Below are 20,243 nucleotides of genomic sequence, written 5' to 3'. Positions count from 1 at the left end.
CATTCCTCTGATTTTACACCCAAAAGAGACCTCCCCGTGCTGCTGTGGAGAGCTGCGCTTTACTCGCCAGCTGGCCCAGCTCCCAGGAGGGAGCCAAGAAACCGAAGCTGCTGCCAAGAGCCAGGAGAGCTTGCCCTGCAAGGAGCCACAGCGCTCTGGAGAGCGGGACCCAAAGTCCTCCCAAGGGCTTCACTTCGCTCGATGCTCGGGCCACCTGAAGTGGAGGACTGACCTCTCCCGGAGAGAAGGAGAACGCCAGGCTCAGAGCCCCGCTCCTCCACGCTCAAGCGACGGAGAGAGCCTGGGAAACCCAAACCCTCGCGGGATGCTCTCCACCAGCCCTGCTCCCGCAGCAAACCGCGCCGGCGGGTTCCCCCTTGGGGATGGCGTACGCGAAGGGATGGGACGTGCACCCCTCTGCCCAGCTGCGGAGAACCGGGCTCCTGCTGCTGGCACCGACCGACCGCCCACCCGAGCGGTGAAACCCCCCGCCGCCAGCACGCCCACCTTCGTAGCACAGCTGGATGTAGAGCAGGCTGTAGACGCAGTCGACGGCGTGCTGCCGAACGCTGGCCAAGGAGTCCGAGCAGCGCGGGGAGAAGAGCGCGATCAGGACGCTGAGGTTGTAGAAGGGGATAACGGTCTGCAGGGACGACACATGCAGGCAACGCTAGCGAGGAGAGCAGGGGGGGGGACGCTTCTAGAGGGTACAGCTTTTCCTGACCGCCACGAAGCCCACCTTCACGCCCCCGCGGGGGAGGACGTACGCACGCACGAGCCCCAGCAAGGCCGGCAGCGGTGGGAAGAAAGGCGCTCGAGCACTGGGCTTACTTACATTGACGTTCAGCTTGCTCAGGTAGAAGTCCAGCAAGGCGGCGCTGACCTCCACCGCTCGCTGCCGCTCATGTTCCTTGTTCGACTTGATCCAGGGGCCTAAATGCTGCAGGCGAACAGCATCAGAAAGGTGAGCAGAGGCTCAGCTGCGTTGCCATGCACAGCCAAGGCGACCTCAGCCCATGGTGCACACATGGGCTGTGGGAAATATGGCCCCGACCCAAGCAAACAACTCATCCTGGCTCATCTTCAGGACAACACGAGGTCCCTGCCTCCTGGTGAGGCTGCATGCACGCCCCCCCACTACCAGAGACCTCCTCCTGGGCCATGTGCTGGCCACCCTTCTTGGGCAACAGCAAGAATGCCCAAAGGGGCAATTGTCTGCGCCCTCCCCTCCAGACCTTGCCTCAGCCTGGCAGCACGAGCACCACCCCAGAGCAGCCACGCTGTGTGCCCAGCCTCTGCAGGAGGGAGACGAGGGTCACACTGGACCTCACATCACACAGAGAAACAAGGACCCATCTCACTGTCTCCTGCCCTGGGTCCAAAGCTGTCTCTGCCTGGTGACCTCTGGTCAGCAGGCAGGCACCTCTGCCTCCCTCCTTCTCCCCAAAGAACCCCGCAAAGCCAGCCTGCACCTACCGCAAACATGTCCTGCAGCCCATGGGGGGTCAAGTTCCTCTGCAGGAGACTCTTCAGCAGGTCTTTAAGGGCACTGATGGTGTCACCATACAGCATCTAAGGAGGAAAGACCGACTGCAGGCTACACAAGCACTGTGCCTCGTCCCAGAGAGCCAGCCCAGGCACCCGAGGAGGGACAGTGCTCTCTCTGTGCCTATTCCCAGCTTGTGGCACTCTCCCAGGTGTCGGGTGCCAAGATGCAGCCACCTCCAGCTTAGCAGGAAAACACAGCAGGGACCAAACCCCAGCTGCACAATCCACCTCCGCTGGAAGCGCCAGGTACATGGTGGGGGTCAGCACGGCGGTGGTCATGATCTGCACCAGGTGCCAGCAGCTAGTCAGAGCCAAGCACGCTAGCACACAGGCTTCAGCACAGACCTTCCAGAAGGGAATTTGGTCCTTCTCCCACCTGGGGACAAATTCCAGCGAGCCCAGTCTGAATGAGCCCTTTGAAGATGCTTACTGTTTCCTTCCAGGACTTATTTTGGGCGAAACTCCAAAAAAGAAAAGCTACAAAGCTTCATAGGATGGAAGGGAAGGAGAAAAGGATTAACAACTGAAACTTTTAGGCCAGATGCCTGCAAACACTAGCCAGGGACAGCCAGAGCCCCAGGCTGCTGCTCTGCAGCTCACCTTGAAGGAGCCGCAGCAGCGGCAGGCGATACGGTGGAACAAGGGGCTGCTCTGCAGCCACCCAGCAGCTGCAACAACTTCATTAGCAGCATGTTATTTTCATTCATTAAGCACTCAACCACAACTGAGAAGCAGCTGCAGCCTTTCAAAAGCTAGTTATGTAAAGGCCCCTTCTACCCTGCAGGGTTTCCAGGATCATTTGATTTTTTCCCTCGAGGGAGTTCATGCTCTTATTAGCAGCATTTGGACTTGCTGATAAGCTCATATTTTCTCACTTGCTATCAGCGCACAGAAGGGCCAGGCTTTTTCCAGAGATAAGTGAGCAGAGGAAATGGTGCAGCTTGCTTCCCCCGAGGTGCCCAGCTGAATGGAAAACAGGCCTTTCCCACGGCCGGTCTGCTGCCGGGGAGATGCCGGGGCCATGGCACCCAGTGGCTCACGGGACTGTGGAAAAGCATCTGTGCGCTGCCCGGGAACCGGTGCCCGGGATCGGCCGTGACCACGGCTCCCACGCTGCGGAACGAAGCTGTATCACCCAGCCGGGTCGTGAGCGACCTGGTGTTAGTTCCGCAGCGGCTTTGTGCTGCCAACGCCAGGCAGGCACCCCAGCAGCTCCCTGCCTGCCTCAGCCTGCTGGTGCCAGATCCCGCACCTCCTTGTGTAAGGCATCGCCTCCATTCTCGTCTCTCTCCTTCACCAGCTCCAGTGGTGGAAGGGCAAGCACGCTAGCAAGGCAGGTATCAATCAGCTCTGTCCTGTCGGGATCACTGAGGTGAGGCTCCAGGATGCTGATCCCAGGTTAAGGAAGCAACACGGATGCATCGAGCGCTCTGGGAGCGCCTTTCACCTGGCTAAGCAGGGAACAAGGATTTTAATATGCATTCCGTCTGACTTGACTCCACACTAAGTGGCAGCGGCTTTAATGGGAAGCAGGCAGAGTGTTCCCAGTATCTGTGTCAGGAGCTGTGACGTGCTGGGTATTTTTAACTGGAGCTCAGAAGTCATCTTTGCGTAACTGAGAGTGCAGTGCCCTTGGCTCTGCTTTGTAGCAAGAACATTCACTGCAGAGTACGACGAGAACCGAGCCCAGGAGCGCTGAGGGAAGCCAGCTGGCAGCCGTGCCAGGCCGCCCAGCTTCACTGTGACTGGCACAGCACCGCTAACGCGCCCACCGAGGGAGAGCCCCACACTCTGCTGTCAGACCCGTGGGGCAAACCGGGGAGCGGGGTCGGGCTCCATGGGTGCAGCAGCTCCAGCCAGCGCTGCCCTGAGAGCGGCATTCCCGCAGGGATGGGCGCAGAGGAAGGATACACCAGGTAAGTGCAGGTGATCATCGCCCGCTGGCGAACCGGCGTCCGCATCGCCTCCGGCGGCTCTGCTTTTATGAACTCCTGGAAGGCAGAACAAGGGGACAGGTTACGGTCACGGCCAGCCCCATCCCACACTGGGCAGAGGCTTCAGGGTGACTGCTGCCCCGAAGCCCAGCCTCCCTCATGCAGCAAGCCAGGCGCCCCTCCACATTAGCCCGACGCTCCAAGTGCCACCCAACGACCCCATGCCTCTGGCAGGAGAAGCCAGTCCGGTTTGGCTCGCAGCCAGCCATCCTCCCACTGCTCACCCCCTGCTGGGACCCGAGCCCAGGCCGGAGGGCTGCAGGACCACAGAGGGCTGCATCCTGCCCCAGCAGAACCTGGCAGACGCATGGAGACAGGGCTCATCGGGGCACTCATGCCTGCCCTTCACACAGACTCCAGATGGAGCAGCTGCACCTACACATAACCCTCAGAAGTGTGGGTTGGGACCCTTCCCCGGTGTCCTCTAGACCAGCCCCTAGCCCGGCCACCCTCCAGGGCTTGCTCTTACCACCATCTGGGCCACCAGCTCAGCTTTGCGGGAGAAGACGAAGTCCCCGCACTTCACACCGTTGTAGATGGCTTGGCTGATCATGCAGATGCTCCGGATGAGGCACAGCTTCAGGGTCAGGTCCTGAGAGCAGAACCCAGCATGAGAAGCGAAGACCGGGCTTACCACACAGCCGTAAGGTCTCATCCCACCCGGCACTGGTGACCCTCCAAGGAAACATGCTCAGGCTGAGCACGACAGCTTGGCTTGTGCTGTTAGCAGCGTATGGGCTCAGCTCTCTGCTCTTTATCCATGTTACAGGCTCTCTGGTGACCGGGGAGCAGAAGGACACCCTGTCCCCAGTGTCTCGGGCTAGCTGGACACCAGGAACTCCCTGGCAGCACTTGGGATGAGGACAGCCCTCCAGGGTCTTCCTCCTCCCCGCTGAGGCCGAGGCAGCACCCTCAGCACGCAGATGCTCAAGGCAACTCCAGAAGTTGCCAGCCAGGAGCTCGTCCTCCACAGCTTGGGTCCCAGGACAGTCGAGAGGAGGCACCCCAATTAAAAAACACTCCCCTTGTCCCCACTGCTCACAGGTGAGCATCCCAGGAGGGGTCTGAGCCAGAGGGTCCCCAGCTCGGGGGCTGGAGATGCTCTGCAGAAGCTGTTAGTGCCAGCGGGAGCCCAGAAGGAAAACGCATTAGTGGAGCCCAGAGAAGGAATCCTTGGCCTGACAGTTCAGTTTGACAAATGCCATTTCTCTTGTTCAGCCTTAGAAAGAGAAATATAAAAATACAGCCCCTCACTGCCCCCAGGACAGTAATCTTGGTTTTAATACCATCCCACTGAATGATTGTTCCAGGGTGAAGCAGGAAAATTAGTTTAGTGGATTTTAGCCCAGCGGTGGGTTGCAGCTTGGTCTCTGGAGTCCCTGAGCTACCCTGGCAAAGCACGTGTGCTGGGGGGCAGGGGGCTGCCTGACTGGCCCCCGCTCCCTGCTGCGGGCAGGGGAGGCGAGCATCACTCCGGGGAGCGACCCCCAGTCCTCGCCTCCCAGGGTGGGCACGGCGCGGCTTGCCACGAGAGCAAACCCACACCGACTCGCTCTCTCCTGGGGATGGCTCTGTGAGCTCCAGCCACGCAGAGCTCGCAGGAAAGGCACGGCCTCAGCAGAACGGGTGGAAGGCAGCAGGCTCAGGGCGGCCCCTGGGCAGCGAGCTTGACCATGGGAGGCCAATGCAGCCTTTGGCCAGCTCAGCATTTCAGCAGGGTGGTGCCCCCCCGAGCCACGCTTTCACCCGCAGCTCCTGTCCTGCCAGAAAAGCATTTTTCTCTTCCCCTCTGCTGTGAATTTTAGCACTCTAAGGCAACAGTTCCAGCACGGAGGACCGGGCTGGGGCACCCAGGGCGAGGAGCAGCAGCTCCTGCGGCTCTCCCAGTCCCCACGGGCAGAGGAATGCTGCTGCGAGCACAGCTCGGGGCTGCTCTCCAGGGGAACCCAGAGCAAGAGGCAGACAGACACAGCGGGAAAGAGCAGAGAGGAGTTCAGATTTAATGCCTCACACTGTACCTTGGTTTCTACCTTTATTCCCAGAACCTGAACAAGTGAAAAAACAACACACGTTAGCAATGCACGCAAGAGAGAAGACTCCGCAGTGAATGACCTTCTCCCAGGGGCTGCCCACGTGTCCCAGCAGGACCCTTCAGGCAGAGCATCCAGAAGAGCCTGGCTGCTCCAGCTCATCCAGGCGTGCTCTCCCTCCCCGGGGAGGATGGGCTGTCCCAACAGCTTACCTTAGTGTTAAAGTACTGGAAGATGTTCTTCAGGATGTCTGCTTCAATCCTAGACAGCACCAGCTCCTTGGGCGCGTACACAGCGACGTATCCATAGCACAGGATGAGAGTGCTCTTTATTTTCTCCACTTCAGTGTCGCTACGGTCCTGTTAGAGCAGGTGAGAAAGTGAATGGGGGGGACTGGTGGGGAAGCCACGGCTGGCTCTTCCCAGGTCTCACAGGGAGGTGGCCTGCCTCACCAGCTGAAGGTACCCCCTAGAAGACAGGGCCCCTCCAAGCTGGATTTGGAACTTTGCTGTCCATCCTTCTGGTGGTGGCAACAACCCCCAGAGCCCTGATGGAGCATTCGTCACCCAAGCGCAATCTGCACTAACGGCAGCTGTTAGAGCCCTGTGGGGAAGCACGTGAGCCCCAGCCTGGGCAAGTTAACCAGGTTAACTGCTGGTTAACTACCGTGCTAGAAATCAGCATCCCCTGCCTGTTAACCAGCGGGGCTCAAAGGTTTCTGCTCTGTTCCAGGGAGCAGCTGGTGGCTGACCCACCTTATGCCACAGCCCGAGGGGCAGGGCAAGGACAAGGGTGGCACGAGGGCTTCCCTGGCCAGCCGCTGAGCTCTAGGCACCCTTCTGTTGTGGGCCAGTGTCTCTTCCACATCCGTGCAGTGCTAATCCTGTCCCTCAAACACCCGGTCTTAGAGATCAGGAATTAAGACAGCTGCCTAGGTCAGAAAATTTGAGGAAAGACTTTTTCTGCCAGTGCTCAGGGCACGAAACCACCCCATCTCCTGGGGCACACGCACAGCTGCAGGAGCTGCTCGGGGATCGCTCTCAGGCACCGGCGTGGGTGACAGCCAAACCACGCTCCACATCAGGCCAGGGTCCCCTGGCAGATACAGGAGCCAAGTTACAGCTCGCCCAAGCCCAGCCAGCCAAGCAAGCAGCTCCGCCGGGGCGCGAGCCTCCAGCAGCGTGTGGCTGAGAGCGAGGGGCTGGTGCCAAACAGCCCGTGATGCCGGGAGCAGCTCTCCGGTGAGGTGGAGGGTCCCCCAGCCCCCAGCCAAACCCACCAAGGCAGGAAATTAACTCCTCTCCCAAGGAGCGCTCCAGCACACGCCGCATCTGAAGAAGCCTGCGCGAGCCTTTTGCTGCTGGCTGTGTCACAGCGGGAGCCCTTTGGCTCTTACCTTAAAGATACTGAACAGGCCCACGGATTTCTTGAAGACATCAGACCGAACAAAATCTTCCAGCTTGGCCAGGGTTTCCTCCAGGTGATTTATTGCACATATCCCAAAGCAGGAAGCAAGTCCCTAGAGGAAGCAGAGAAAACACATTAGCAGAAAGCTATTAATTCACCAGCCCCAGCTGACAGTTAAAGAGAGCCTGTTTATTGGTTTAATTCCCAGCACCTGAGCTGTGCCCAGCTGGGAGCAGTCCTGGCAGCCAGCGCTCCCCTCTCTCCAGCCAGGGACTCCCCTCCAGGGGACACAGGGCACAATAACGCTGTCCTTGTCTGGGTGACAGCCTGGGACAGAGCTCAGAGAAGAGCCATGGGGGCAGGACAGACATGGCACGCTCTCCGGCAGGCAGACGTCAGCCACTCTGCGGGAGGCAGGAGCCCAGTCGAGCGCTCTGGCTGGAAGCAAGAGCAAAGCAGGCTTAGCAGGTCCTGCCTTTCTGCTGTACCTCCAGGAGGTCTAGCGAGCTGGGCTGAAACTCCATAAACAGTTTATTCAAGAGCGGCCCTCGACAGAGTTGCATAAGCTGGAGCAAAGCCAGGCACCATTAGCTTGTGTTTGCACTGCGCTGGAAGGCAGCCGCAGGCGGGGGGAGCGCTCGGCAGTGGGGCGATCCAGCCAGGCACGGCAACGCGGCTCGGCCAAGGTTAACGGGAAGCCGGGGAGTGTGCGAAGCCGGAGCATCAGTCTGGCCAGGACGGGCAGGAAGGGCTTGACCCCGACCTCGGCTCCAGGGTAGCGAAGGAGGGTCTGAGCTGGCGGTGAAGAAAATGCTGCAAAGCATCCACAAGCAGATGGCTTTTTAAGCAGGGCCCGTAGCAATAGGACCAGGCGTGATGGTTCTAAGCTGAAAGAGGGGAGATTTGGATTAGACATTAGGAAGAAAGTCTTTACTGTGAGGGTGGTGAGGCACTGGCACAGGTCGCCCAGAGAGGTGGTCGATGCCCCATCCCTGGAAATATTCAAGGTCAGGTTTAACGGGGCTCTGAGCAACCTGGTCTAGCAGGAGATGTCCCTGCCCGTGGCACGGGGCTGGACTAGATGACCTTCAGAGGTCCCTCCCAGTGCAAACCGCTCAATGATTTTATGACTTGAGCACATGAGCTGGAGGCTGCCCAAGAAAGATGAGGTAGCATCCCCCAGCGAAGGCAGCAGCAGGTCCATGGTGTGACGGTGAGCGCGAGGATTGAGGGGCACTGCACAGGAAGATGTCACCAGACCATCCTGGCGCAGCCAAGAACTGCTGGAGCTCAGAGAAGTGTCTCACCAGCTGCAGATGCCCTGGGGAGCAGTGGGAGGTGTAGCCCCAGCCCCAGGGTGACAGCAGCTCAGTGGGCTGCAGCCCAGAGGAGTGGGAAGAGCTAGGTCCTCTTCCCCATCGCAGGGATGGGGCAACACTGGAGGGTCCAAGGGAGCAAAAGCTCACACTGGAGACACAAGTTAACGCTGCAGAGGATGGCAACGTGTCATGATTCAGCCACGCTAATGGAACAATTGGCTGTCAAAGCAGGGCGCTGAGCCCACCTGACCCCACGGCACACCAGGACAGGCAGCCGAACCAAAAGAAAACTCCTGGGGTTTTTTTTTTTCCTACGACTCTGGCTTAACTCCCCAGAACTGTGGGGCTAGACGAGGCCCCAGCCCAACGATGAAGCCAGAGCCAAAACCCCCCCGTATGGCGTCAAACCGATGCTCGCTGGGCACAGAGGCGTGGAGCCAGGCAGGCAGCTGGGTGCAGCACAGCAGTGATGGCAATGCCCACGAGAAGGCACCTGGCAGTAACAGGGCACCGGCAGCTCCGAACGCACCCCAGGCTGCCACGGCACCGCCATCCCTGAAACCTGCAGAGACCCTCCTGGCACCAAAGGATTCGTGCATCTGTCCAACAGGGCCAAGTGCAAGGTCCTGCCCCTGTGTTGGGGCCGTACCCCCTGTACCAACACAGGCTGGGGGGGAAGGGGGGGAGCAGCCCTGCGGGGAAGGACCGGGGAGGTGACAAACGGGGCACGAGCCGGCAACGTGCGCTCACAGCCCAGAAACCCAACCGGCTCCTGGGCTGCACCCCGAGCGGCGTGGCCGGCAGGGCGAGGGAGGGGATTCTGCCCCTCTGCTCTGCTCTGGGGAGACCCCCCGGAGCACTGTGCCCAGCTCGGGGGTCCCCAGCACAAGCCAGGCAGGGACCTGCTGGAGCGGGGCCGGGGGAGGGACACGCAGCTGGTCCGAGGGCTGGAAGCCCTCTGCTGCGGGGAAAGGCTGGGAGAGCTGGGGGGGCTCAGCCCGGAGCAGAGGAGGCTGCGGGGAGACCTGGCTGCGGCCACTCGGTGCCTACAGGGGCTGTAGGAAGGTGGGGACGGGCTTTTTAGCAGGGCCTGGGGCGACAGGACCTGGGGGGCGGCTTTGAACTGAAAGCAGGAGATGTAGGGTGGACACAAGGAAGAAATTTGTTACGCTGAGGGTGGTGAGGCACTGGCACAGGCTGCCCGGAGCAGGGATCGATGCCCCATCCCTAGAAACACACAAGGCCAGGCTGGCTGGGGCTCTGAGCAACCTCGTCTAGTGGGAGATGTCCCTGCCCATGGCGCCGGGACTAGGTGATCTTCAAAGGTCCCTCCCAACTCCAGCTATTCTGTAATTTGATGATTTCCCTGAGAAAGGGGCTCGCCAGCACATTCAGGGCTGGGGAACAACAGCACGCTGTCCCAGTCTGGGTTCACACCCCACTTGAGACAGTGTCCCAAGGCACCCCCTGCATCTCACGCAGCTTCAGAGCCCCCTTGCCGTTGGGTTGCTGCACATGGGCTCTCTTCACTTTTCTGTGCCCATTCACCCAGATGCTGTGACCTACCCTACAAGCCTTTCTCCAGAAGGTACGAGCCCTGGCCAGGTGTGGTGGGACTGGAAAAAGAGAGGTCATCATGGTAGGACTGCTCTCCTGGTCCATCACGATGACCTTTGGGGTGTTTGACATAACTCCTCCTCACCTCCCTTTCTGCCTCCTCGTGGTATCTGGCTGTTTCCAGGAGCTCCTGCAGCTGCTTTTGCACGAGGTCTTTGCTGGCACATGCCCCAAGCGTCGTCCCGATGCATTTATACAGGAAGTTCTGGAAGAGCAAGAGTAACGTTACCACCCCGTGAAACCCTGCCAAGCCCTCGCGGGCAGGCCGAGCTCGGTCACGCAGGTTGCTCCTCACAGCACCCTGAAGGTGCGTGCCCTAAAGCAAAGGTGTAGGGCAGAGTCTGGCTGTAAGCTGGGGTACGAGGGCACACCGGGACAGAAATTGCACCACAGAGCAGCGCTCTGTCCAAGGAAGAGCCAACTGTATTCATCGGAGCCAGGGACAGGGATAACAAAACCCTTGGTCCTGCCCAGAGGAAAACAAAGTCACCGCGACAGAGGGAGCGCGAAGACAGATTTTCCAGCGATGCCTCAGCAGCCCCTGGTGACCAGCCAAGCTGGGCTCGGCTCCAGCTTCTCCTACACCCCTGCAGAAACACCACGGCCCTCGGCAGCCACCTCTTCCACCCCGACGCCCCAGAAGGAGACTTCCCCTGTTTCCTACGCTCGCCAGCTGGAGGTCACCGCTCACTGCACACCCCTGCGCCGGCGCGGTGGGAAATGGGGTCGTTCGGTTCCTGCCCTTCGCACCAGAGAGCTCTTGGCCTGGCTCAGCCCGCAGTTCGCTGGCTCTGACCAGCACAGGCGGAGCAGCGCAGCCCGGCCGGGACCTCTCGAGCCAGGGATTTGGCTGTGGACCGGCCAATATATTCCATTTTCAAGCCTGCCCAGCCACCTCGCCAACCTCCTGCTACCCCTTCCCTCCTCACACACCCTTCCCCAGCGCCAAGCTGCCGGCAGAACGGTGCCTTGGGAAAGCACCGAGGGCTGGATTGGCCCCTGCCCCGCTAACGCGCTGCGGCAGAACAGGTGCTTGCCAGCCCGTCGCTGCCCCCACTCCCCCCGGGTGATCACCTTCTCCAGTGGGAAGCCGTTGTAGCCGTGCAGCTGCCTGCACATCTCCGTGACAAAATGGCAAATCCACGTGTTGTCAGACACAGCCACCAGCGTCTCCTGCAGGAACTGCGGGAGGAAGAGCTGTCAGCCGCAGGCGTCCTAACGGACCTGGCTGAGCGAGGAGCCTCAGTGCAATAAATAAAACACGGGGGGCTCGTGTCGGACATACCCAGACCCTGGGCTGCACTGGATCACCACGGGATCCCCTTTGGAAGGCAGGCTGCCCACCCGAGTGGATCCTGCCAGCCATTCCCCCTGCTCCAGAAATGTGTTTTTTTTTTCCTCAGGGTCAGGTCTCTTCCAAGATAAACTACCCTAAGTAACACTGCCACCAGCAGAGAGGCAGGATGGGCCCTGCCCAGTTTTAATTGCTTCTCCATGCCCTATTTTAAGGCTCTTCAATTAAGTGGGGAGACACTCCTGGGACCGCTGTTCTCTGACCCACCAGCAAGCCTGAAAGCTCATTTTTCACCTTCCCTGCAGTCACTCTCCACGCTGACCTGCATCTCCGCCTCTGAAGCGAACAAGACCTGGCAGCATGACGATGAGTGACCACCTCTGCCACCAGGGTCAGGGGTGGGTGATGGCAAATACCTGCCTCTGTGGAGCCAGCTCATGTCACCGCGCTGCATGCCGAGCCTGGGCGAGCCCAGCCCGGGAGCTCTGGAGCTGGCTGCCACTTGCCCTCCCACCAACCCATCGCCTCCCCAGCACAGGGACCCTCACCAGCAGCAGCTTCTCCTCCCAATCCTTCTGGGACAGGGACTTCTCCATGTTCTCTAGGAGAAAGCACATTTTTTTACACTGGTTTCTCACCCACACTGCACGTCATGTAGTAGGGGCAGACCGCTCTTCAAACGCGGTGTGTCCTGTACTTGACGCAGCGGCGCTAACCACTTCAAAGGCACGCCCGGTAGGAATTAGTAGCACCAGGGTGATTAAAATCCTTATTAAAATAGGAAATGGCACTTCTTCAGAGAGCTTCAACAGACCGAGGGTCAACAGGCATGTGGGCAGCACCCCACCCTATTCCTGCACACCTCCAAGCGTCCAGGCACACGCAATCCAGTTTGAAGAAGGTGACTCCAGCAGAGAGTTTCTCCCAAGCAGAAGCCCCTTCCTACCTTCTATGTGCTCCACCAAGAGAGGGATCTTCTTGCTCCAAAGCTGGTCCAGCGCAGGGTGGACGCTGTAATGCAACACGTTCAGCAGACGCAGGGCAGCCGTCCCCCGGCAGTCTCCTACATACGGCTGTGAAGATACAACCTGAAAGGTCGGGGATGGAACAAAGGGTGTTAAGTGCAGAGAAAAGTCATCTCCAGGCTGCAAGTCAGAAAATTGGAATCAAAACGCAGGAATGTGACACTGGGAAGCGACTGCTCGCTACACCTCAAAGAAACTACAGCCTCCTCCTTTTGCTCCAGCTGTTGATAGAGAAATGTTGTCGGGAGAGAACATCTCTCCATACCCTGGATTCACCCCAGAGGAGCAAACCCTGGCCTCTCCAGGGCTGAGGAGCGGTTTCTCAAAGCCCTGGAAGTGCAACTGGAGATGTGCACCGCAGCCCAGCCCACTCACGCAGCCCTGGGCACCTCCGTCTGCGCTTTCACTACCTACACAGAGGCACCCCTGCACCCAGAGGGGAAGGGGGGGCACCCACGAGGTGCACAATGGTTCTGGATACGGGCACCTCTGCCTGGAGCAGCGAGGAGAAATGGGGCGTTCACCCTGCCCATTGTCTGGGGCAGGTTCCTCTGAGTCCATCCAGGACAGGGGAGGGAGAACGCTTTCTCCGGACGTGCCAGTCACCGGAGAAAGGAAGAGCTCTGCCTCCAGGCCACTCACCAGCAGTCTCGTCGTTAAAGCATAGGGCGAAGGAAGATTTGCTGCGAAAAGAAGGGAAAAGCAGCATAAGACGGCACCAGGCACGAAGCAGGGCAGCAGCTCCTGGTGTGCGGGCGACTCTCAAGCTGGTGCAGCCCAGCATCTGCAGGGGTGAGCCAGTACTGACCGTTCAGGTCATAGCGGATAAGGGATGCGCTTTCTCCCTCCTCTTGCTTCTTCATGGCCAAGTACATGAGGCTCTTGCAGAGTGGGGTCAGGGCGTTGGTGAACTGTATGGGGGTCACAAACTCCAGCAGGTACGGCCACAGGACCTGCCAGGAAAAGGGGAGCAAGGCGCTTGCCGTGTCTGCTGGCTGAGGGCAGCTGGCAGGAGCCCACCTGCAGGAGGGGGACCCTGAATGGGAGCATGGGACTGAGAGGGAGAGGAGGGAAAGATGCCAATCCAAAAGGCCTTTTGCTGACAGGGAAAACCCCCGAGTACCCTTAACCAGTGCTATTGTTCAGGAAGGGAGAGGTCTCCGCTACCTGCGCTCCACTCCAGCAGCACCAAAGCTCCAGCCCATGTGTGTTCCTTTTACAGAATTACAGGACGGTTTGGGGGGGGGGGGGGGAGACCTTCCAAGAGAAGCCAGTCCCACCCCCCTGCCATGGGCAGGGACACCTCCCGCTAGACCAGGGTGCTCCCAGCCCCGTCCAACCTGGCCTTGAGCTCCCAGGGATGGGGCACCCACAGCTGCTCTGGGCAGCCTGTGCCAGCACCTCACCACCCTCAGCGTAACACATTTCTTCCTTGTGTCCACCCTACATCTCCCCCTTTCAGTGCAAAGCCGCCCCCCCGGTCCTGTCGCCCCAGGCCCTGCTAAAAAGCCCGTCCCCACCTTCCTACAGCCCCTGTAGGCACCGAGTGGCTGCAGCCAGGTCTCCCCGCAGCCTCCTCTGCTCCGGGCTGAGCCCCCCCAGCTCTCCCAGCCTTTCCCCGCAGCAGAGGGCTTCCAGCCCTCGGACCAGCTCCGTGTCCCTCCCCCGGCCCCGCTCCAGCAGGTCCCTGCCTGGCTTGTGCTGGGGACTTCCAGCACTACTGCCTTGCTCCAGCCTTAGAGAAGCTCACAGGGTGGGTACACACAGGTCCTTGGGCAGACAGCTTCCCCAGCCAGACCTCTGCCCTGCTCCCAGAGGGACGGGGATAACGGCAATAGCTCCTACAAGTACTGGGAGTGGTGACAATCCATCCCACCTGGCAGACAGGCCACCCTGCATGTTGCACGGGTCGTGCTGGCTGTGCTGAGGGTGAGACAGGACCCCCAGAATGTGGACGGTGGCTCTGGGAGCAGCACCCACCACCCCAGAGGCGGAGATGACTCCACAGACTCACATTGCTCATCCTGTCAACAGTCGTGCTAAGGAGAAAGAGCGTATTGACGCTGATGCTCTGGACGCTGTCACTAGTGAGGTCATCGGCATCTGGTGGCTGCTTTTTAGGTTGCTGGAAGAGAGGGAGAGCACAGGTCAGCACGGACGCTGCAGCAGGGCTGGCGGCTGGCAGCAGCCGGGAGCAGCTCTGGCTGACTCCCTCAGCAAACACGCTTCCCAAGCCATCGAGATGGGATGCCTGGCAAACAGCGTGCTGGCAGGAACGGGCAGAACATGAAAGCCCATCTCCATTGTGGCCCATCCCCGGCACATGCTCCAGCTCCATCCAGGATGTACAGAGGTGCTGCTGCAGCCCCAGCCATCGCCCCTGCTCCTCTTTGAGGAAAACGGGATGAGCCCAAGGGTGTTTTTTGTTGTGCCCACATCTCTGCAGCTCAGCTGGACAAGTGGGGCTGGAGGCAGCCAAGCCCCCATGTCAAGGAGCTACCCTCATACTGAGAGGGCAGCAGCCTGACTCAGGCTGGCTACAAGGGGGGCACAGAGCGGGAAGTCCTGCCAGCACGGCCCCCTGAGTCCTGGCTGGCATCTTTTGGATGCAGGGAGAGCTGTCCCAACAGGTCCTTGCTCCAGAGGCAAGAACCACATGACCATAGGGAAAAGACGGGGAAGAAGCTGCAGTGCTGCTGCACAAGGGCTGGATGGCGGGGATGGCAAGGGGGACATCCTGAGGGTCTGAGGTGGGGAACCTGCATTGGGACAGAACTGGGGGGTACGGTTGGTTCAGACGCTCGGGTCCTAGAGCAGAGGCTGCCCTGGGGAGGGTGCGGGCTCGGGAGGCTGCAGGTGAAGCAAAGCAAAGCATGCAGGCTTCTGCGCCGCTCCGCTGAGGACAGTGCTGAGCAGCAGCCGGACGGCAGAGCTCTGCAGGCTGCACGGCAGGGCCACACATCTGGGTACCGGGCTGCCTCCACCACCGGCCTGCCTAAATCGGTGCTGCAGCGAGCCAGCGATGTGCACGGCTACAGACAGGGACTTGCCCAGTGCCACCCGGTACCTTTCTTGAGGAGTTTTTAGCCCACCCAGGCGTGCTTACCGCATCCGAGGAAAGGGCGCACTGACGGACAAGGAACTCCATCATCGCCTCCCCGCCAGGCTGCTCCAGGTAGCCGTGGTGAGCCATGGCACTGATCACCTGCACCATGGCCCGCTTCACCTGCACGGGCAGAGCAGCAGCACCAGCGTCGGCAAAGGGCAGAGGGGAGAAGCTGCAAGCAGCGGGGATTTCTGCCTGCAGCAGGCTCCTCCTCACAGCTGCCCTTTGCCACCTCCTCTTCGGCAGCAGGGAGTGTTATTATGGGTTACACACAGCCTTTCAACTGGGTTTGGGCTCCGCCAGCGGCAGCCGGGCACGGCACAGGACGCTGGAGTCAGCTGCCCGCTGCTCACACCTGTGGGGTTAGCCCAGGGGGGACGGGCAGGAGCCCACAGCCCCACCACCCACCGCAGGCAGTTATGTCTGGCAAAGCCAGGTCTGTGTTTTGCAAGTGGGACACATCCTGCGACCATGTCAGCCAAGTTGCTGGCGGCGCAGCACTCCCGGCACGGCCATGCACATCACTCACATGTGGCACTTCAGGCAGGACCAGACTTTGCAGCAGCGATACGCCCTGCTAGGCAGGGCTGCCTGCGCTCAGCCCTGCTCCTTGCGCAGGGCACATGGAAAACGAGCCCCCGTGTGCTCCTCTGTTATGGGGAGGGTATCTCCTGGGCACGTTGGCAGAACTGTGCCAAAGCCCCCAGCTAGGAGAGAGGTGAGCAACAGGAGGAGGCAGCGGACGACAGCTGGGCGGGCAGTGGCGGGAGTATGGCTGTGCAGGGTCCCAGAAATAAACCCTCACCCCTGCAGCACCCCATGGAAGGGCAGAAGCTTAGCTCACCTTATTGTTGCTGTCTTGCAGAGGAAGTTTCATAGATGAAAGAATAAAGGGCTTTTTAATCTCCATTTGAGAGGCTGGGAAAAAAAAAATAAAAGATGACAGACTGAAGCTCGGTGATGCTCTTGAGCTGCCAAGGACAGAGCTGCTGGTCCCCAACTTCCCCCTTCTGTGACAGGGACGGCTTTGTCCCTCGCCCCTCCCCAGCTGGCTGGGCCACCAGGCTGGTTTCCTACTCCCCTGACCCCGCAGCCACGGATGGGCTCGTCACCTCACCCCAGGTCCCGGCAAGGGAAGGAGGGGACTCGTGGAGAGGGACCAGTCTGAGGAAGCCTGCACAGAGCCCCTCTGCACCTTACTGCTTCGAGACCCCGAGAGGGACCACGGCCAGCCAAGTGGCAGCTGCCCTGGTACTCACGGGCGCTGTTGATGATCTGCCTCATGATGAGGAGCGTCCCCACGCGAGTCCTCTCGTTGCTGCTCTCCAGCTTTGGGAGGAGGAAGGCCAGCACGCGGTCAGGGAATGAGCAGGCTGCGGGAGCCAAAACAACCGTCACGGACGCACATCGCCCCGGGGATGACACACAACCGAAAGGTTTGGGATGTGGGCACTGCATCCCCTGCATGGGGACATCCCAGTCCATGTATCCCCACGCGCAATGGGGAGCTGCACGCCTGCTGCGCACGGTGGGGCTTTGCCAGCTGCGTCTAACCATGTGCGGTGTGGTGAGCACCGCCGCTCCTCTCCTGGGGAAGCCACCTGCTGCCATGTCACCCTGTGAGCCAGGCTCACCGGCCCATCCTGCTCCTCACATCCAGACCTCAGCTTTCCTCCGGTGCTCTCAGCACGTCTCCTGCACTCTCTAGGGAGCTGAAGGAGTTTAAATTATACCTTCCAACAAGTGCTGCCCCGTCTGTCAAAACATTTTGATTGTTAAAAATAAAACCAGCCTGTAGATGCTGAAATGGGAGCAGCGCTCGTGGGCATTCGAGGGGCAGGTTTGAGGAGGGACAGGCACTCAGCGGCAGGGCAGCCTGGAGATGGCTCAGGCAAAGGCAGCTCGGCTGCAGGTTCGCCTTCATGAATGCTAGCAAGAAAGGGACGTCACCCAGCCCTGACTCAGCAGCAGCTTGTCACACCACTGCTCTTTTTCTGGCAATGGCACAGGCTTCTGTCTGTGCCACAGCCATTCGGTGGGGACAGCACCGGGGGAGGCCAGGCTCCAGCCACAGAGCTCCACGCACAGGCTGAGAACATCCAAGCTGTAGGTCAGCCCACATTTCCTGCTCAGCCAGACCACCGGGGACCCTGCTGCACTCTGAATGTTTGCACGACCCCGGAATAACCACGGCATTAGCCGTACACAAGATACAGCAACGAGACATACAGATGAGCAGGGTACCCCCAAAGTCAAGCTACACCTACTGCCCTGCACCACAGGCATAGCACGCTGCAGAACCCGGCTGCCAGAGAGGTTGCAGTGGGATGGTACGGCTCAAAATGCTCCAAAGACACTTTTGAAACCAAGACAGGTGCCTTTGGGAAGGTCCCTGAGAGGGGATGATCAGGCCTGAGCCAGCAGTGAGCTCCAGGGGAGCAGAGCTGGCCCCATGCTCTTCCTCAGAGAGCTCCAGCATCCCTGGATGCCAGACTTTCGGGACACGCAAAGCTACCGCCTGCTGCAAGCCTGAAGCTGCAGGCTTGAGCCAGGACAGAAACCACCACCCTCCCCTCCCTCCCATCTTTCTGCACGTCCATGACATCCCCCAAGATACAGATAAATGTAGATATATATATGAGTTGTCCACGATATCCTCCCAGATATAAATATGTACACGAGATGTCCACAATATCCTCCAAGATAGATATAGATATATAGATATACATAAGATGTACACGATATCCTCCAAGCCCAGCTGAGAGGATATCTCAGGGGAACAAATGCCTTACCCAGGACGGTGAAGCATCGAAGAACCTCAGTGTGATTTTTCACAGTCAGGGGAACAGATGGATCTGCAGGAGCGCAAATCTGTTGGAGAAATGGCTGCAGTCAGGGACATTACCTGGAACGGGCACTGGCAGGCCCTGGAGAGGCAGAGCTGTGCTAAGCACAGGTATGGAGTTGAGATTTGGGACAGACAAAGCCATGGGCCGGTGGGTGACAGTGTCCCACCACACAGATGCCCACAGCGGTGCTTTCTGCCTGCTGCTGGCCGAGCAGAGCTCTGCCTGTGCTCTCAGGGAGACCACGTGGGAATGAGGTGCCTGCTCAGGAGCTGCAGGTTCCTCTGCTTGTTTAACTGTGCCCCACCACCCGGCTGGGACCACTGGCCATCTCCTCTGGAACCTCTTCGAAATGAGTCAACACTTCCATGTGCTCTTAAAATAAATCAGGCTCTTAATTCAATGTACACTAGCGCTGTAGCAAGGACAACGTGCATCTGCTTATTCTGGGCTGTAGCTGAGCCAGAGCTGGTGTGAGGGCAGCCACATCCCAGAGCCCCAGAGCTGCCCCTCTGCACCCACCAGCAGCTTCTGCCTGTTGAAGCCCATCCTCAAGTGGTTGTTCCTACAAACAGCACCGTTATTGCATTATTGCATGTGTATTTTCAAGGACAGCCTCTCTGCTGGCACTTCTGAGACTCAGCCAGTTTAGTATATATATAGATAAAAAAATAGCCTTCAGACCTGGTTTAAGCCCCAGGAATACGATTTTAAGAGTTTGGTAAGACAGCAGACCTCACGCCCCTGCCACTGAGGAACTGGCTGAGGAGGAATCTGGGCTCAGCAGCCTGAGAAGGGCTCCCGGGCTGCGCGGTCACCGCTCTGCGACAAGTCAATGCCCTCGCTTATTCTCACAGAGCAAACTTCTTAAGAGGCCCATTGCTTCGGAGGTGCTTGCTTTCAGTTTGCTGCCCTGGTGTGCAGCCAGAGCTGCCCTCGCTGCAGACAGCCCAGCGACGCGCTGACATCTCCCGTACATCGGGCACCAGCGAGCCGGCCACAGCACTGGTGAGCGGCGGAGAAGCCTCGGGGTGACAGGAGCAGGGGACAGGAGAGCCCAGCAGGCTGCACGCCCCTGCCTGGGGCTGCTCCAGGGGAAACCTCCAGCCCTGCGGATGGAGCTCACGGCCAGGTTCCAGCGTTACACCTTGCAGGAAGCCCACCTGCCCGCCCCACCGCCCCCTGCCCCGTCCTTACCTGGGGGTGCAGGGTGCCCAGGAGAGAGTCCAGCTGCACGTCAAGGCTGCGGCTGCCAATGTTGACAGAAGCTTCCAGGATCTGGCAAAGGCTCTGCTCAGCAAGAGACCAGGTTGCAGTTAAGCATCGGGAAAATACTTGGGCTCCAGAGGAGGACAGAGGATCGTGACACACACACACACACACCCCCCGCTGTTAGGCCAGTCCATGGGAAGGGGACTGCAGGTGAGAGCCACCACAGCAGCAGCCGGCAGCACAATCCATCTCCCGTGGGCTGACACAGCTCCGGCGTTCCTGAGAGCTGCTTGATGCTGTGGTGGCACGCTGGCCACTGCGAGCCACAGCTGGGTGCATGGTGACAACCTGGCACACGGCAGAGCACCCGGGGATGGCAGCGGCAATGGGCTGCAGGTTGCTCCATCCTCCCAGACCACTGGGCACAACCAGCTGAGGCTTGGGTGCAGTAGCCAGAGGGGTCACGATGCCAGGAAAGGAAACTCACATGGAAAAGGCAGTTGCAGCCCAGTCCAGCTGGGTAGAGGCACAGCACGAGCTGTGTGACACCACCAATAAGGTAAAAACTAAGACTGCGCTGCTGCTGCTGCTTTTCCACACTGCTCTCTGAAACGGGCAGAGCCGCCGCTCTGCACCCCTGAGCTCAGCATCCCTCCTGCATCCCACTTGTATCCAAAACAGCGTGGCCAGCAGGACCAGGACGGTGATCATCCCCTCTACTTGGCACTGGTGAGGCCACACCTCAAATCCTGGGTTTGGTTTTGGGCCCTCACTTGAAAACGGACATAGAGGAGCTGGAGCATATCCAGAGAAGGGCAACGGAGCTGGTGAAGGGGCTGGAGCAC

At 59.6% G+C, this 20,243-nt stretch overlaps 1 protein-coding gene across 4 annotated transcripts in view; it reads right to left on the bottom strand.

Annotated features, from left to right (window-relative positions):
* MROH1 (maestro heat like repeat family member 1) overlaps nt 1–20,243 on the bottom strand; it is a 56,930-nt gene that overhangs the window by 23,277 nt on the left and 13,410 nt on the right. The window contains exons 9-29 of one of the 4 annotated variants that reach the window (XM_040586516.1): nt 19,384–19,476; nt 18,133–18,211; nt 16,600–16,713; nt 16,185–16,258; nt 15,341–15,460; nt 14,249–14,359; nt 13,043–13,187; nt 12,877–12,917; nt 12,156–12,297; nt 11,758–11,810; nt 10,990–11,097; nt 10,001–10,120; nt 6,969–7,091; nt 5,785–5,931; nt 5,561–5,587; nt 4,012–4,134; nt 3,460–3,539; nt 2,801–2,936; nt 1,477–1,572; nt 836–940; nt 508–670 (exon numbers count right to left, since the gene is read on the bottom strand). In XM_040586516.1, coding sequence (XP_040442450.1) covers nt 508–670; nt 836–940; nt 1,477–1,572; nt 2,801–2,936; nt 3,460–3,539; nt 4,012–4,134; nt 5,561–5,587; nt 5,785–5,931; nt 6,969–7,091; nt 10,001–10,120; nt 10,990–11,097; nt 11,758–11,810; nt 12,156–12,297; nt 12,877–12,917; nt 13,043–13,187; nt 14,249–14,359; nt 15,341–15,460; nt 16,185–16,258; nt 16,600–16,713; nt 18,133–18,211; nt 19,384–19,476 — 2,200 coding nt within the window. The remainder of the gene's footprint in view (nt 1–507; nt 671–835; nt 941–1,476; nt 1,573–2,800; nt 2,937–3,459; nt 3,540–4,011; nt 4,135–5,560; nt 5,588–5,784; nt 5,932–6,968; nt 7,092–10,000; nt 10,121–10,989; nt 11,098–11,757; nt 11,811–12,155; nt 12,298–12,876; nt 12,918–13,042; nt 13,188–14,248; nt 14,360–15,340; nt 15,461–16,184; nt 16,259–16,599; nt 16,714–18,132; nt 18,212–19,383; nt 19,477–20,243) is intronic. The other 3 variants (XM_040586517.1, XM_040586518.1, XM_040586519.1) reach the window with 3 other exon arrangements.

Source organism: Falco naumanni, chromosome 3, assembly GCF_017639655.2.
Source record: "Falco naumanni isolate bFalNau1 chromosome 3, bFalNau1.pat, whole genome shotgun sequence".
Lineage (NCBI taxonomy): Eukaryota > Metazoa > Chordata > Aves > Falconiformes > Falconidae > Falco > Falco naumanni.
The sequence above is the reverse complement of the archived record's forward strand: the minus strand, read 5'-3'. Positions and strand labels throughout refer to the sequence as shown.